Below are 17,490 nucleotides of genomic sequence, written 5' to 3' on the forward strand. Positions count from 1 at the left end.
AGCAGGAATGCTGAGAGTATGTCATGAAAAGAAGTTCTATACAACTGAAAATGTGATAAATTGGGGATTTAGTGTCGAAATAATTGTTGATGGTATCTGGATGCCTGACACTGTCTGAAGACCAATTATCAGCTGTGTGGTTGCGATAATGTCAATTACGTTTTACACATGTTGATAAATCATAAGGGTAGGTAACTCTCAGAAGGGGAGATAACGTACATTCATACCAAATATAGATGTCACATCCCTGACTGTAGCTCACAACACAGCCGTTGGCTTCTACACATTACTACACACGATATTAAAACAAAAGGTAGATAACTCTCACAAGGGGAGGTAACTCACCTGGCCATGAAGTATGACACGATGCATATTGCAATGAAGACCAAGGTTGCAATGGCGATGCTAATGAAGATGATAGTACGATCATGCAAAAGTTTTGCTTGTCCTAAAAATAAGAAACAAAATATTAGTACCAAACTTGATAATACATGAATAATATTTGCACTTATCAAATACCATTTGCAGACTTACAACACATATCTCTAGAGACTTGAAAGAGATTTTTTCTAAAAAATAATAACCAAGACCTTGTTCTACATAAACTATATTACTTATGAACTGCATCTCAGATGGTGAGTACCTATCTCGAGAAGTCAAATTATAATTTCATAAAAATACTAATAATTGAGCACCTGATTGTCTTTGCAAAAAATATAATTTGAGCTCCTAAACACTAAAAACAAATGCTGACCTCAAACCAGAATCTGCCACTTGGTTTATCATTATCTTAACATGTCACAAATACCCTTTTGCTGAAAGACCCATGATTATACAGAAACCAAGACATCTCAAGCAGTATGCCAATCTTACAATGAATAATTTCATTTTAATGAAACTGTAATGTATTGTCAAGTTTGTATAAAGCAGCAATAAACTGTTGAGTCTAGGTCTGCTTTAAATGAATAGCATGGACCTGATTGCACCAGTTCTGTTCAGTGGTTGAGTGAAGTCTATAGCCATGCCTACTCCAGGTCAGTGGACAACACACAGGTTTACCACCTCGTGGTAAATCTACACTATCCAATCAGATTGCAATTTCTAGGAGTGAGTGAGATGGGTTTAATGCTGCTTTTAACAGTATTCCAGTTATATCATAGCGTGTCAGCTAAATGTGGGAGGAAAGCCCAAAGTGATGCAGGTATCAGACGTTTACCACTTCGGTGAAACCCACGAGCACGGGTATGGTGCTGACAAACCTAGAAACGTATTCGAACCGGGATTCGAACCCACAATCATAGGTTTATGGTATGTCCAAGGGATGCAACTCTGCACAGTGAATCACGGCGCCTTAGACGACTGGGCCACCCGTGCCCTCAATTTCAAGGAGATATCCAAACACATCTGCAACATTTGAACCTGGGCTAGGTCTAGGTTTTTCAAGTGATGGAAGACATATCCACAGAAATGACTGACTGACTGTTATTTCATGCAAGCTCAATCCTCAATATATCTGCAGCTTCTTATTTTTCATAACCAAGTATAATTTCCATGTTTTAGTTCCCCCTTAAATTGACAATTATTGCTAATAACATCTCTTCAGTATGTTCCAGGGTGCCGTTGTACAAAGCGATCTTAGCGCTAAGGTGATCGTAACTCCCATACCTTAACATAGACTTATGACAGTTGTAGCGCTAAGGTTGTTTTGTACAATTGCACCCTGGTCTTTTCAAAACACTGAAAAACATTTTATGGCTAACTAGCTTACATGCAGTATAATGTCTGTCTGTGAATTAAAACTATCTCTACCATTAAAACCATAATTTAACTTATTTAAAATGCCAAGTATTGTTTTTGAGTACTAAAAAAGTCAGTATCTCTAACCCGGTGAACCTAACTTGACTGACAAGTACAATAGCAGACTGAACAGCAAGGCAAATAACATCAGAAAATAAAATAACGTCTACGTACACAGAAAGCTGATACCTCAATAAGTTGTAAATTTGACACAATCGGTATGTCACTGCCCACTCTTATACATTGAATGCTACTCTAGTCACAAAGTCTGTACAAATCTCTCCGAAATTCAATAACCTCTTATTTCGTACTGTCATCAAAAACCTCTTAACACATGTCTGCATCAACTGCTCAGTGTCTTGGAGCCTAGACTGTCTCTGGTGTAAGATGCAATTACCAGTATGTCAGTACTCAACTCTTGTGACCATACATGGTAAATACGCATCACAGACAACTTAATTTTCCTTCTGCCACAATTCACAATGTATTGTATCTTGGCCCAACACTGCATATCAAATGAATGTCTACAATGTTCAAATTTAGACGATAACCATCAGTGTTCGAGTGGCTTATTGTGTGAGGAAAAGTGGAACAATAAATGAAGTACGACCGTTGGTCTTCAAGAGGCCCTACTTCAATTTGAGGAAACACTTCAGTAGGTCATTCAAGGTCAAACACCAGTACTTTAGAAAACTTGCTTCTATATTAAGTATAACAGTGTTACATAGCATTAAATATAATTGGGTAACAATACATTACTTTATATACAAATAAATGGCCGAGTTTAATTTTTTTCAATAACCTTTGTTCTAGAATCCTGTATACTGAAACATTTTGAAAACACATACCAGTAGTGGATTTTGGCTCTTGATAAATAACAAGTGGAAGCTTACATCCAGGTATAACAACATGAATATAACTTGATCAATATTTTGAAAAATGATCCACACCGTTAGGGAACAATAACCTGCCATCAACCTGCCATCAACAGTCATTGACCACCTGATCCATTAATAAATGCGACAAAACCCTTTTGATATCCAGATCCATTAAGTCACGTCTTATGCCTAACAGAGGTTCTGGGGACAATTGGAACCAACTCGTTTTTTTTGTAGTTAGGGTCATCATCAACTGCCTGATTATATTTGAGTTTACAGACAAAGTTAGTCTTGAGTAACTTGAATCAAACTGGAAATTGATCCAAGCCTTGTCCTTTTTACCCAAGCCATATGGCCATTTACACCAGATGGATTCTGTTTAGTCGGATAATCTGGCACCGACATTTTATATACATTTAAAGTTGACTAATGATGATCTAATGCTAATCAGGTCTTAACACATCGATATTTGATAATGACTTTAAATACCATTTGGTGAGTGAGTGAGTGAGTTGGGTTTAATGCCGCTTTGAACAGTATCCAAGTTATATCACGGCATGTCAGCTTAATGTGGGAGGAAAGCCCGAAGTGATGCAGGTCTCAGACGTTTACCACTTCGGTGAAACCCATGAGCACGGGTATGGTGCTGACAAACCTAGAAACATAACCGGGGGGAACCGGGATTCGAACCCACAATCATAGGTTTCTGGCGTGCCCAAGGGATGCAACTCTGCACAGCGAATCGGGGTGCCTTAGACGACTGGGCCACCTGTGCCACCAAATAATACCATTTGGAAATTCAAATAAAGTCTCAAACATGTATCACAAACCAGAAATGTTTCAGGACAAAAAAAAAATACCCTGATGCCAGACATTCAGACAGATTAATCCCAGAGCCAACCATGAAAACCTATATGCCTAATCTAACTAAACAACTGAGTCACTAATGCATGACAAATTATATGGTTTGATCAAAACACCAGGTGTTGGGTCAGCTCAATGAACATAAAACTATTGATATTTAGTCAACGCAGGTTTTGGAATGGTATCAGTTGCTTAGCAATACAATTAATTACATTTATACCTAAAAGGATCTGTCGCTGTGAACACATTTCCTTCATAGCAATTTGGTTACGATGGCTTATTGACAACTGGGAGATTTCATATGCAAATGATATTTGTGGCAAATTTAACATAGGAAATAACAAAATATCAAAAACATTTATCCAGCATATTATCATCAATGTTTCAATTATGCAAACACATAAATCAATTCACACTTAATGATTACGTATATACTCTTATTCAATTTGGAGAAAAATCAGTTTATCAGTTCTCATGTTCAGTGAATAAGTGAATAACATATACATAAATGAAAATACTTCAAATTAAGTTTGAGAATTTAAAAGCACAACGCATGCATCGAAAAGCGTGGTAAAGACATGTGAAGAAATGACTAAGTGTAAACAGTGTAAATGAGGTGATGAAACAAGAAAGGTAACAGTGCAAGCTTTACACAAACAAGCATACACATATGTGAATTAGAAAGTTTAAAGGAGATGTGCAAGAACTGGCTTCTGTTCTAAAACAGCCCTTCTACAATCTCCCAATATTAAGGCTTGTTTGGATATGCATTAGCAGTCTAAGTGATAGTTATATTTCAAGCTTCTGACGTTTCCATATTTGTAAGATGAGTGACGAAGATGCAAATATATATTTCATAAGCCGTGCAACCATGACTAAGAAATGATTGAAATGATAAAATTATTTAAGAATAATTTCATGTGACATTCCGTAATGTTTAGTGATTCATTGCAAACATGAATCCAGTTTGATACGAAAGTTTTTATCATGCTGAGGAAGATTTTGAAAAGGCAAAAGATTTAATTCATTCCTGAAAAATTCACCAACACCTTGAAATGCCTTCCTTAAAGCAACTGATGTTTCATGGCGTTAAAAGCCCAAAAGTTTGAATCCTGCATAATAAATAATTGATTCAAAATAAACAATTGTTAATTGAGTACACCAACAAAGCTTGCAGTATTAATATGACATAGTAATTCTATTACAATATCCCCTATGATGGAGAAGTCTTTGAATAGAGAACTCAAACATACCTATAAGTACTGAAATTTATAGAATGACACATGTATAAATATATGGTGCCATAAATCAAAAGTAATTTAAAAGGTCATGCACAAAATTTTCTACAATAACCAAAAAACCACTATTAAATATTTTAAAAATCATTTAAATAAAAACACCTAATTCACCAAAAAAACGTAAATAAAAAAAATCATGATTTCCAACCATGCAGCACAATACACAGAGAACTGAAAATTTAAATTAAACTGAAACCAAAGTGTTTTGACATCATGCCTGTACAACAAAATTGACCATTGGCGCCAAATGGCGCCAACTGATATCAAGCAAGAAGTTACATTTGAATACATACTGTTATAGTCTGGCCCTAAGCTGAAGATATCCTGGATCTCACAGCGGCGCCCCGCCCATTTTTCTGGACACCTGATTGGTGGAAGCAGCACGGGAAAGTGAGTATGGAGTGATGAAGACAGGATGAACAAATGGAGAGATGGAGTGATGAAATGCCATGTTACCAGAGAAATAATGAAACTGTCATTTTTTCAACACGAAAGCAAATCTGTATTGACAAACTTTTGAAATACTGACCAAAATACTTTCCCAAATAAGTCAATGTGTTTAAGAACAATAATCACGCTTAATAAAATAAGCATCACTGTTTCAAATATGTGTTTTTTATTAAAGATATTTTTTCTTTAACTTTTCGAAATACAATTATATAATTAATGTTCTCATAAAGATTTTAGCTAATTGTTGAAATAATGACAGCATTGGAATGAAACCACAAGCAACACGGCACGCAGATGACCTTGACCCTTGGCTATGTCACATGATCTGCTTGCAAGCTGGACACTGGTCGGATGAGTAAGCATGGCGCAAAAAGCCTTGCAATGCTAAAAGGTTTCATAATATTGCCACACAGAATATGACACCTAATAACACTGTGAGACTGCTGATCTTAATGGTAAACATAACAAAGCACATCAAAATATTGTACAAGATACAATAATACTGATATATGATTCTTATTTACAAAAACGTAAATGTAGATTTACTTGTCTCTGTTTTCTTGTAAAGTAAAAATGTAATTTATTATGAAGAACTGTTGATGAATCTTAAAAGCGCATGCTCATTTCACACACATGAAAAAAACATCTCACAATTTTGAAGCTCATGCACGAACTTATCCAGTTAAAAAATATTGCATTCATCTGGAGGCCTATGTTAGTTTAACATTTGGTCAATTTGAAACTAATCTTCACAGGTACAGTCCTTGATCTACTTTGTTATGAACGCCACATGGTCAGTGCTACAGCCGTTAGTAATTGATTAAATATACATATAATTCAGCAGTTCAAAACTAGGGGAGGTCATTCTTCTCGTTCAAGGTAAGTTGATCTTTAATCACAAATCTGCTTTGACAAAGTCAAATATTCAATACAAAATCTCTACAAAATAATTTTGAAAATAAAACTTTCCCATGCATAGTACAAAGTTAAGAATAACTCAGCACAATTAGTAAACAAAAATAAGTCATTTTTTCATGCAAATAACAAAAGGGAATCATGCAAAATGTAAAGATTAAAGCAAAAGTAAACATTTATCATTATTTTTCGTTCAAATTATTTGTACTATGTCTATCACAGGCCATGCTAAAGATCAACTTGGCCTCCGAACCTGGTCCGTAGAAGTATTTGTCATGCCTACCAGTCCCAATAACACTGGATGTTTCCAGTTCTTGACAGCGCTCACCCTTGAAAGACTCTGGGCATCTGTGTTAGAATTGGACATGTTAGAGGTGTCCACCACACACCAAGACACCCACCTGTCTGCCCATTGCCTAACACTGTAGACTGACATACCCACCTGTCTGCCCATTGGCTAACACTATAGACTGACACACCCACCTGTCTGCCCATTGGCTAACACTATAGACTGACACACCCACATGTCTGCCCATTGGCTAACAGTATACACCACAACACCTACCTGTCTTCCCATTGGCTAACAGTATACACTACTACACCTACTTGTCTTCCCATTGGTTAACACTGTAGACTGCCATACCTATACCTATCTGCCCATTGGCTGAACACTGTAGACTGACGCACCCACCTTTCTCCCCATTGGCTTACACTATAGACAGACACACCCACCTTTCTCCCCATTGGCTTACACTGTAGACTGATACACCCACCCATCTGCCAATTGGCTAACAGTATTCACTACTACACCAACTTGTCTTACCATTGGCTCAACAATATAGACTGACACATTTATCTTCTCACTGGCTCAATGTTTTAAACTAACACACCCACCTGTCTGCCCATTGGCTAACAGTATACACTACTACACCTACTTGTCTTCCCATTGGTTAACACTGTAGACTGCCATAGCTACCTATCTGCCAATTGGCTTGACACTATAGACAGACACACCCACCTATCTACCCATTTGCTAACACTGTAGACTGACACACCCACCTTTCTCCCCATTGGCTTACACTGTAGACTGATACACCCACCCATCTGCCAATTGGCTAACAGTATTCACTACTACACCAACTTGTCTTACCATTGGCTCAACACTGTACACTGACACACCCACCTTTCTCCCCATTGGCTAACACTATAGACTGACACACCCACCTGTCTGCCCATTGCCTAACACTGTAGACTGACACATCCACCTGTCTGCCCATTGGCTTACACTGTAGACTGACACATCCACCTGTCTGCCCATTGGCTTACACTGTAGACTGACATACCCACCTGTCTGGCAATTGGCTAACAGTATTCACTACTACACCAACTTGTCTTACATTGGTGCAACACTTTACACTAACATTCCCACCTGTCTCCCCTTTAGCCAGCACTCTCTTCCAATGTTGTGATTCTGACCAGAAACACCACTGCATTTTGAATTCAACAGAGATCCCTGAATAACTCTTGACTTCATCTGACATGAGACTCCATGAGCTTCTATGCATTACTTCTATTGTGTTAACACTGAATATGCATGACTCAGTGAGGTCTGCATGTCACGCCTTGCACAGCATGTCAATTTGATCCAACATGATAATGGTGCTGGCAGACCAAGACCACAATCACAATCCAGACATATATGGGATTCAAATCCATGACCAGACAATCCAGACCACACTTAGGGTTACCAATTGACACTGCAAATTGGGGTGGCTTTGATGGTTTGTTCCTCTGTGCCCACCTTGCAATGTCCAGACCAACTCAGCAAGATATACATGTTCATGACAAGCTACAAGAATATTCTAAAGCGCTTTTCACACCATGTGAAAGGTCATGTACTCTGAAATAGACATTTTCTGGCCTCTGACACTTAAGCCGCTATACTTTCATGTCCTTAAAAGTTTTTATTTATATAGAAATGAAAATGCATTCTGAAATCAAAAGGATATAACTAACATCCACCAAAAACTAAAATACATCCATTATTGAGACAAAGGAAATCTAATACTCCATATTACACTAAGATAGCTGAAGAAGAAAGATGTCTTTTACATGCACAGGAAGGAGAGTTCATGAAAAAGTCTAAAAAAGGTTACTGAAATGTAGGACTATAATACACTAACACACCTTTATAAATAAACATCCTAATGTTGAACCTATGTTACATAAATGACCATGGCTAAAGAATTAACTACATTACAAAGAAAGGTTTGGATTCAAAACCATAAATTTGGAATTCTATACACATCTGTAATGTTTATGTGGACAAAATGCAGCATTTTGAAAGACATACATGTTGTTAGTCCATCCCTCCACCCAATATTAATCCGACCATTCTAATATGAAGGTTAAGTAAACCCTGTGATACCATGTATGTGGAAGAATGAAACTGAATTAATGAAACTGTGAAACTGTGATGGTTAAACATCATCATCATCATCATCATCATCATCATCATCATTTTCTTGCATAAAAATTAATACAAACATTAACATAAATCTATTTTTCAATAAAAAACAAATCCGAATTTTAATTTTTCATTTCTTCCAAAGTAGTGAACATTGTAGAAAAAACATTTGATACACATTACGACAACATGCTTGAGGAAATGTACAGTTAAGTTCACGAGACTGAAACTCAACACAGAAATGTATACATTATGATAATGTTAACTGTGACCCACATGATCACTTTAACCTTGACCCACACATCTAATGTCTCACTTACTCGCAAAATTCTTTCTGTAAGCTGTCCATGTATCTGCATGTCCCTCCATTGAGACAATATGTCTGCTGTTTACATCGTCTATGCTTCAATGTTGGGGCCTTAACTGAAAAATACATGTAATGTAAGTTTCATTATTTTCATGAAAAATGACCAAAAAGTCAAAAAGTCTTTTTGCAGATGTGTATATCTTTCCATCCATCCATCCATCCAACCATCCCTCCCTCCCTCCCTCCATCCATAAATCAATCCATCCCTCCATCCATCATCCATCTTTCCCTCCTTCCATCATCCATCTATCATCCATCCTTCCATCATCCATACCTCCCTCCTTCCATCATCCATCCTTCCATCATCCATACCTCCCTCCCTCCATCCTTCCATTATCCATCCATCATCCATCCTTCTCTCCATCCATCATCCATCCTTCCATCATCCATCCTTCTCTCATCCATCCTTCCATCATCCATACCTCCCTCTCTCCATCCTTCCATCATCCCTCCATCATTCTCTCCATCCATCATTCCATCATCCTTCAATCATCCATACCTCCCTCCCTCCCTCCATCCATGAATCAATCCATCCCTCCATCCATCATCCATCCCTCCCTCCATCCATGAATCAATGCATCCCTCATCCATCATCCATCCCTCCATCCTTCCATCATCCATCCATCTCTCCATCCATCATCCATACCTCCCTCCCTCCAATCCATCATTCCATCTATCCAACCATTCATCATCCATCCATCGATCCCTCCCTCCATCCTTCCATCATCCATCCATCTCTCCATTCATCATCCATCCATCGATCCCTCCCTCCATCCATCAATCCATCTAAAACGTATCTTCCAAATTAGGCTTCAACAGTAGATATCACCTGAGTTCTGGCAATATCTCCTAGGAGATATTACTAAAATTGAATTGCATCACAATGCTTTGCAGACCATTGTGACATCTTTGGTTACCATTACATCACTAATCACTCTGACAGCGAAGCTGGCTACCTGTACGCTTTACCCTCAAGACAATAGTTATTACTGTCAACAAGCTGAAAAAGTTGGAAGAATGATTTTCTTCAATGCGTCACCTTCAATGATACTACTTTTCATTGACAACAACATGGTTATTGTTTGTTACTGTGGCTCGGTCTTGTTCTTCATCACATGAAAACTTAGTAATTGTATGCGAGGTGTTATCCATCAAAGTGTCATGTCTACATGTTCCATCTTCTAAATGCCTATGAAAGACTTGTATTCACCTGATTCAAAAACACGAACTACAGACATATGCAGAGTAAGCATTTCGGTTTAACGAGAACTGAAATTCTTCTAAAAATGTATGTCTAGAACCAAAGAGAATATAGCTTCTCATAACTCTTTCTTACAAAAGACGTCTAACAGATATCTTAGTTATATACATGCTTAGTGAAAGAAAAGTACCTCTTCAGTAACACATCAACTTCAAATGATGAATGCCTGATGGCTTAACTACTTACCAACACTTAATCACATTGAAAAACTCAAGTCTTGAACAAGGTATAAGGTTTTCTCATTCATTCAGAGAATACCCTGACAGTGTTTTACTGTTAGTCAAATTCAGTAGATCCATATGTGCAATTGACATCCAAATCTTTAACGTAAAATATTTCAATTCCTTCTACACCCAGTGAGTGAGTGAGTGAGTGAGTGAGTGAGTGAGTGAGTGAGTGAGGCTGGTTCCATACAATGAAGGTCATAACAAACCTTACCACCAAACACTCCACCTCACATTGTTTCATTGTCCTTGTATCTACAGATAGAGAAACACTTCACAATGTGCGTGCCTTCTTTCTTAACTTGAAATATACAATGTAGGTTACTAAGTCCAATCAAACATTCAGCCCTCATGTGAACAAATGCGACAAAATTCATTCCATGATGATAAGACATCTCTGCCAAAAGCAGAGTCCATGGTACGATTCCGACTATGTCAAGGTGTGTGTTCAGACAGTGGTTGGTTGGTTGTTTTGTTGTTTTGTTGTTTAATGCTGACTCAGCAATATTCCAGCTATATGACGGCGGTCTCTAAATACTTGAGTCAGGACCAGACAATCCAGTGATTGATATCATGAGCATCGATCCACGCATTAGGGATACAATGACATGCATCAACCAAGTCAGCGAACCTGACCACCCGATCCCATTGGTCACCTCTTATGACAAGCATAGTCGCCTTTTACGGCAAGCTCGGGTTGCTGAAGATCTATTCTACCCCAGATCATCACAGGTCTGTTCAGATAGTGAGGACACCAGGTGTTTTTCAAAAGGTGAATGTAACCTGCCCAACCACCGGCACCTTCGGCACCATCACAAATACATGCAAAGGCAAGTCAATTGTTTACATCCATGGACAATGAATGTATAGAGATGCCTTGGGAAGTTTGTTTAAAAAATAAAATGCCTCGAGTTTTAAAAATTTATTAAAGTTCTTGAGGCTTGTATGTTTCAATATGGTGACGTATACCAGGAATAAGGGGGAGGGGAAATGGGGCTTAACGTGCCTTTCAAGATTATTGCTCTTATACAGTGACGTGCATGAACCACTCAGACACAGTATGCCGACTCTGAGCCGACCAGTCTTTGTTTTACTACTTTCTACTATCTTTTAATGTCTGCGTATGACGCAACCAGGGATCTAACCACAGAACTTATGCACCCCAGGCAGATGCTATCCACAAAACCACGGAGGCAGTCAAGAATGAGGAACTGAACAAGGCACTTCTTCAAGATGATTAAACCACTGGGCTACCATGCGGCCTGTGTTTCATTAACCCAGAAAAAAATCTAATATGCAACTCCATAAAATATTTTAAGATGTTCGATTGGCCAGTATCAAATAATGCCTTATTTGTTCCTGATATAGTAATATTGTTATATCAGGAACTCGAACAACAGTGGTAGGAAAACACTACCCTGCTTTCAGAACAACTAATATTGTCTCAGCTGGACCATCCAGAATACATAATAATACTAACTGCCAACATTAATACCCATGGACACAGCTGGCGTTTCAGGTGTGTCCACCTCTACACACACACCATTCCGTGTTTGTGGTACAAGGAGGACAAACCCTTCCCATGGTGCATTGCAAACAATAGCATTGATTGGCTATCAATCCCTCACACAATCGCATCCCCGCTCTGTAGTAAATGACTACAATACATTATTAGGCATCTCAACTTCATGTCTATTCTTGTGTTGATCAATACATGACATATTTATTCTTCTATTTCGTGTATAGATCGAAGTCAAAAGTCGGAGGAAGCAACGCTGTGTTCTTTTTCAACAGGAGAATTACCTGCTGGTTCCAATCATTCAACAACATCATAGAGAGCCTTACATTTCTAAGAAAATTGATTTTGGTATTTTATGTGAACAAGTCAAGTAATGTTTTTAGATATGTGAAGGGTCCATTTGGTGATAGCCAATATGTGATGTACTAGCCTCCTTTACATTCTGCCTACTAAGTTCTGATCAATGATACTTAATAGAGTCAGTTTATATGCACAATATTTATACCACTTGATGCAACTGTGCTAATTCTGTAACGATTACCACTGAGGGTTGGTCTTCAGCAACCAGTGCTTGTTGTAAGAGGCGACTGACAGGATTGGGTGATCAGGGTCCTGACTTGGTTGATGCATGTCATCGTATTACAATTGTGTGGATCAGTGTACATGATGTCAATCACTGGATTATCTGGTCCAGACTCAATTATTTACAGACCGCCTCATATAGCTTGAATATTGCTGAGTGCAACTTTAGACAACAAACAAACAAACCAATATGCCATCATTGCATCAGCATTCTGACCATATTCACTACTTCTTGACTTTATTTGCCCTGAACCATCTTTAACAGGAGTGCAGCATAAAACAACAAACAAAACAATATGTTACACAAATATCTTTTCTCTTAGCTTACTGAAGATTATGAATGATAATAATCAGTCACATCCAAGCAGAATGTCAGCTTAATACATCAGGAAAGCTTAATGTTACACAGGATCAGGACCTTGGGTTAGAACCCATGATCCTGGTATGGGAAAGGGACATAACCCCGCACAACAAGTTGCACACCATAGAACAAAGAGCCAACCACAACTAATATAACCAAATTTTAAGTGACAAAATCATTTTTCTCAACTGCTCTATGAATCATTTATAGTCCTTCCTGCATGTAATTTTATGTCTAGGAAGAGATTATAGTGCTCATTTATATTTATCTGTCCATGAAAACGCCTTCTATTTATTCTTTTGATGTGTAATGGGTTGATTACACACACTGTAATTAAGTAGTAACATTCGCCTTGAAACAAGGGAAGGACCTGGAAGGCAGACCCGGAGTGCTAAGTGCACAATATATCCAGGTCACAAAGACACCTGGCCAGGGGCGCAGTTAACATGTAAAGCGTCTGAAAAAAGGAGCGTGCACGTCACCTGCATCCTCTCCCCCCATCCCCACCACCCCCGCTGGTTCCGTGGTCTCTAATTCTATCTAGGTTTGAGAAAATACAAATCAGATTTGAAGCATGAGCTTCTGTTGAGCACACCCTTACCAATCCTAAATCTCATCAAACACTAGGGGGCACAGATTTGAATTTTTTTTAAAAGACATCTTTGCAGCACAGGAGTGTGACGGAAGGAATTGGCGTTAAGATCATCGAAGTGTAAAGTACAGATACATCAATGTGGAGGTGTAACCAACATCATGATGTGACGGCTGACATTCAACAAGCCTATCCATACCCACAATACATGGCTCTTATGACGAGAAATTCATAGGAGATCATCTGGATGGTGTTTGAAAATCTGAATATTCAAGGCGTAAAATATTGATGACTTAAACAGGACTTAATCTAACGATTATATCCGTGATCTGTAATGACCATGCCTTCTCCAAGTTCCAATACCCAAACAGTTTTTCAAGACAACAAGTCTATGTTCACCATCAATTCCTGTCACAGAAGCAAATACACATAAAACAGAATGGCTGTAGTAGTTTTGAAGAAACTATGGCTATTACAAACCAAATCACAGCATGAGGCTTTTTCTTCAAGACAAGTGTCACTTGTGTCTGGTTGTTCCGTTGAAGATGGCTGCTGGCTATATGGAATGTATTTACAAGCGCAATGTCAACAAGCTTCAGACACCTGATACGCCTTGCAAGGGGCAGGCTTGCCTCATGACGCAGTAGGGGCTCTTTAAGTTTTTATACGCTCTGACTCGCGGTGAGTGAGTGGCTGAATGGCTGAGTGAGTGCGTGGGTGGCTGGTAGAATCATTGAATGAATGGTTGAGTAAGTGTTTGAGTGAGTGGCTGGTTGAATGGTTGAGTGAGTGACTAAGTGAGTGGGTGGGTTGCAGGTTGGATGGCTGGTTGAATAGTTGAGTGAGTGGGTGGGTGGCAGGTTGGATGGCTGGTTGAATGGTTGAGTGAGTGAGTGGGTGGGTGGCAGGTTGGGTGGCTGGTTGAATGGTTGAGTGAGTGGGTGGGTGGGTGGCAGGTTGGGTGGCTGGTTGAATAGTTGAGTGAGTGGGTGGGTGGCAGGTTGGGTGGCTGGTTGAATGGTTGAGTGGGTGGGTGGGTGGCAGGTTGGGTGGCTGGTTGAATGGTTGAGTGAGTGAGTGAGTGGGTGGCAGGTTGGGTGGCTGGTTGAATGGTTGAGTGGGTGGGTGGGTGGCAGGTTGGGTGGCTGGTTGAATGGTTGAGTGAGTGAGTGGGTGGCAGGTTGGGTGGCTGGTTGAATGGTAGAGTGAGTGGGTGGGTGGCAGGTTGGGTGGCTGGTTGAATAGTTGAGTGAGTGGGTGGGTGGCAGGTTGGGTGGCTGGTTGAATGGTAGAGTGAGTGGGTTGGTGGCAGGTTGGGTGGCTGGTTGATTGAGTGAGTGAGTGGGTTGGTGGCAGGTTGGATGGCTGGTTGAATGGTTGAGTGAGTGGGTGGGTGGGTGGGTGGCTGGTTGAATGGTTGAGTGAGTGAGTGGGTGGGTGGCAGGTTGGGTGGCTGGTTGAATGGTTGAGTGAGTGGGTTGGTGGCAGGTTGGGTGGCTGGTTGAATGGTTGAGTGAGTGGGTTGGTGGCAGGTTGGGTGGCTGGTTGAATGGTAGAGTGAGTGGGTTGGTGGCAGGTTGGGTGGCTGGTTGAATAGTTGAGTGAGTGGGTGGGTGGCAGGTTGGGTGGCTGGTTGAATGGTTGAGTGAGTGAGTGGGTGGCAGGTTGGGTGGCTGGTTGAATGGTTGAGTGGGTGGGTGGGTGGGTGGCAGGTTGGGTGGCTGGTTGAATGGTTGAGTGAGTGAGTGGGTGGCAGGTTGGGTGGCTGGTTGAATGGTTGAGTGAGTGAGTGGGTGGGTGGCAGGTTGGGTGGCTGGTTGAATGGTTGAGTGAGTGGGTGGGTGGCAGGTTGGGTGGCTGGTTGAATTGTTGAGTGAGTGGGTTGGTGGCAGGTTGGGTGGCTGGTTGAATGGTTGAGTGAGTGGGTGGGTGGCTGGTTGAATGGTTGAGTGAGTGGGTGGGTGGCAGGTTGGGTGGCTGGTTGAATGGTTGAGTGAGTGGGTTGGTGGCAGGTTGGGTGGCTGGTTGAATGGTTGAGTGAGTGGGTGGGTGGCAGGTTGGGTGGCTGGTTGAATGGTTGAGTGAGTGGGTTGGTGGCAGGTTGGGTGGCTGGTTGAATGGTAGAGTGAGTGGGTGGGTGGCAGGTTGGGTGGCTGGTTGAATAGTTGAGTGAGTGAGTGGGTTGGTGGCAGGTTGGGTGGCTGGTTGAATGGTTGAGTGAGTGGGTTGGTGGCAGGTTGGGTGGCTGGTTGAATGGTTGAGTGAGTGGGTGGGTGGGTGGGTGGCTGGTTGAATGGTTGAGTGAGTGAGTGGGTGGGTGGCAGGTTGGGTGGCTGGTTGAATGGTTGAGTGAGTGGGTTGGTGGCAGGTTGGGTGGCTGGTTGAATGGTTGAGTGAGTGGGTGGGTGGCTGGTTGAATGGTTGAGTGAGTGGGTTGGTGGCAGGTTGGGTGGCTGGTTGAATGATTGAGTGAGTGGGTGGGTGGCAGGTTGGGTGGCTGGTTGAATGATTGAGTGAGTGGGTGGGTGGCTGGTTGAATGGTTGAGTGAGTGGGTGGGTGGCAGGTTGGGTGGCTGGTTGAATGGTTGAGTGAGTGGGTGGGTGGGTGGGTGGCTGGTTGAATGGTTGAGTGAGTGAGTGGGTGGGTGGCAGGTTGGGTGGCTGGTTGAATGGTTGAGTGAGTGAGTGGGTGGCAGGTTGGGTGGCTGGTTGAATGGTTGAGTGAGTGAGTGGGTGGCAGGTTGGATGGCTGGTTGAATGGTTGTGTCATTCAGAGGGAGGCTGGTAGGATGGATGAGTGAGCAGTTGAGTTGAAAAATGACACGGTGATGAGTGGTTGAGTATAGTCACTAAAACCACCATGCTTCCATTGGGTTTGTTTCAAGCTTTATCAAACAAAACCTTCCCTCTTACTTCCAAGGGAAGCTAAAAGTAACTTTCATTAAACATACTTTCAACACAAGCAAAAAAAACATACCTTAAACATAAGTCAATAAAACATACCTTCAACACAAGTCAATAAAACATACCTCCAACACAAGACAATAAAACATAACTTAAACACAATTAATACAAGTCAATAAAACATACCTTCAACAGTAGATCAAAACATAAACCGAGATACCACTGTAATGGAGGTTAGCTAAAACAAGGGACATAACTCAAGAAAAGGGACACAACCCTAGATACATCAAAATCTGTTCGCCTCCCAATCATGCAATCTTGTGACCACTGACAAATAAGTGGTTTATAATCCCAACTGTGTATGCATAACTGGCCATGATTTATCCTGATCCTTTATTCATGACAAACCAAAGTCAATTCAATCACCGCTGGACTCAGAGACAGAAGTTTTCCAGAGAGAAGTCACTTGTGCATACAAACCCACACATTACAAGCCTCAGGAAGTGAAGCCTTGCTACATAAATCAAGATAATAGCAGTCAGAGAATGTACTTGGAAGTCAAGTTACAACATTCACACCATATTTAGTGTGTTAATTACCCAGACAACCATTTAACGGATCCCACCTCATCCTTTTGCCATCAGCTGGACACCACGTGAAGACAGAGGGGGCATTTCATGACTTCCACAGAATATATTTTAAGGACTTATAGAACATGGCAAAAAGCTCATGACAAGGAGACAAGGGTCGTGTTTTTTACAAACACATGTTGGGTGAAATGGAAAGAGGTTTAACGTCATCATGTTCAAGTGAGTGAGTGAGTAAGTGAGTTAACGCCGCTTTTAACAGTATTCCAGTTATATCACAGCGTGTCAGCTTAATGTGGGAGGAAAGCCCGAAGTGATGCAGGTCTCAGACGTTTACCACTTCGAACCCACAATCATAGGTTTCTGGCGTGCCTAAGGGACGCAACTCTGCACAGCAAATCGCGGCGCCTTAGACGACAGGGCC

General features: G+C 40.7%; 1 protein-coding gene across 5 annotated transcripts in view; it reads right to left on the bottom strand.

The window, feature by feature from the left end:
- Positions 1 to 17,490, bottom strand: part of LOC124151227 (pro-neuregulin-1, membrane-bound isoform-like) — a 155,531-nt gene that overhangs the window by 7,142 nt on the left and 130,899 nt on the right. For 3 of the 5 annotated variants that reach the window (XM_046523592.2, XM_046523589.2, XM_046523593.2), the window contains exons 4-7: positions 8,990 to 9,092; positions 5,131 to 5,201; positions 4,793 to 4,801; positions 346 to 448 (exon numbers count right to left, since the gene is read on the bottom strand). In XM_046523592.2, the coding sequence (XP_046379548.1) occupies positions 346 to 448; positions 4,793 to 4,801; positions 5,131 to 5,201; positions 8,990 to 9,092 (286 nt within the window). Of the gene's footprint in view, positions 1 to 345; positions 449 to 4,792; positions 4,802 to 5,130; positions 5,202 to 6,485; positions 6,551 to 8,989; positions 9,093 to 17,490 lie in introns of all 5 variants that reach the window. The other 2 variants (XM_046523590.2, XM_046523591.2) reach the window with 2 other exon arrangements.

Source organism: Haliotis rufescens, unplaced genomic scaffold (assembly GCF_023055435.1).
Source record: "Haliotis rufescens isolate VD_foot unplaced genomic scaffold, xgHalRufe1.0.p SCAF_11, whole genome shotgun sequence".
In the NCBI taxonomy this organism is placed as follows: Eukaryota; Metazoa; Mollusca; class Gastropoda; order Lepetellida; family Haliotidae; genus Haliotis; species Haliotis rufescens.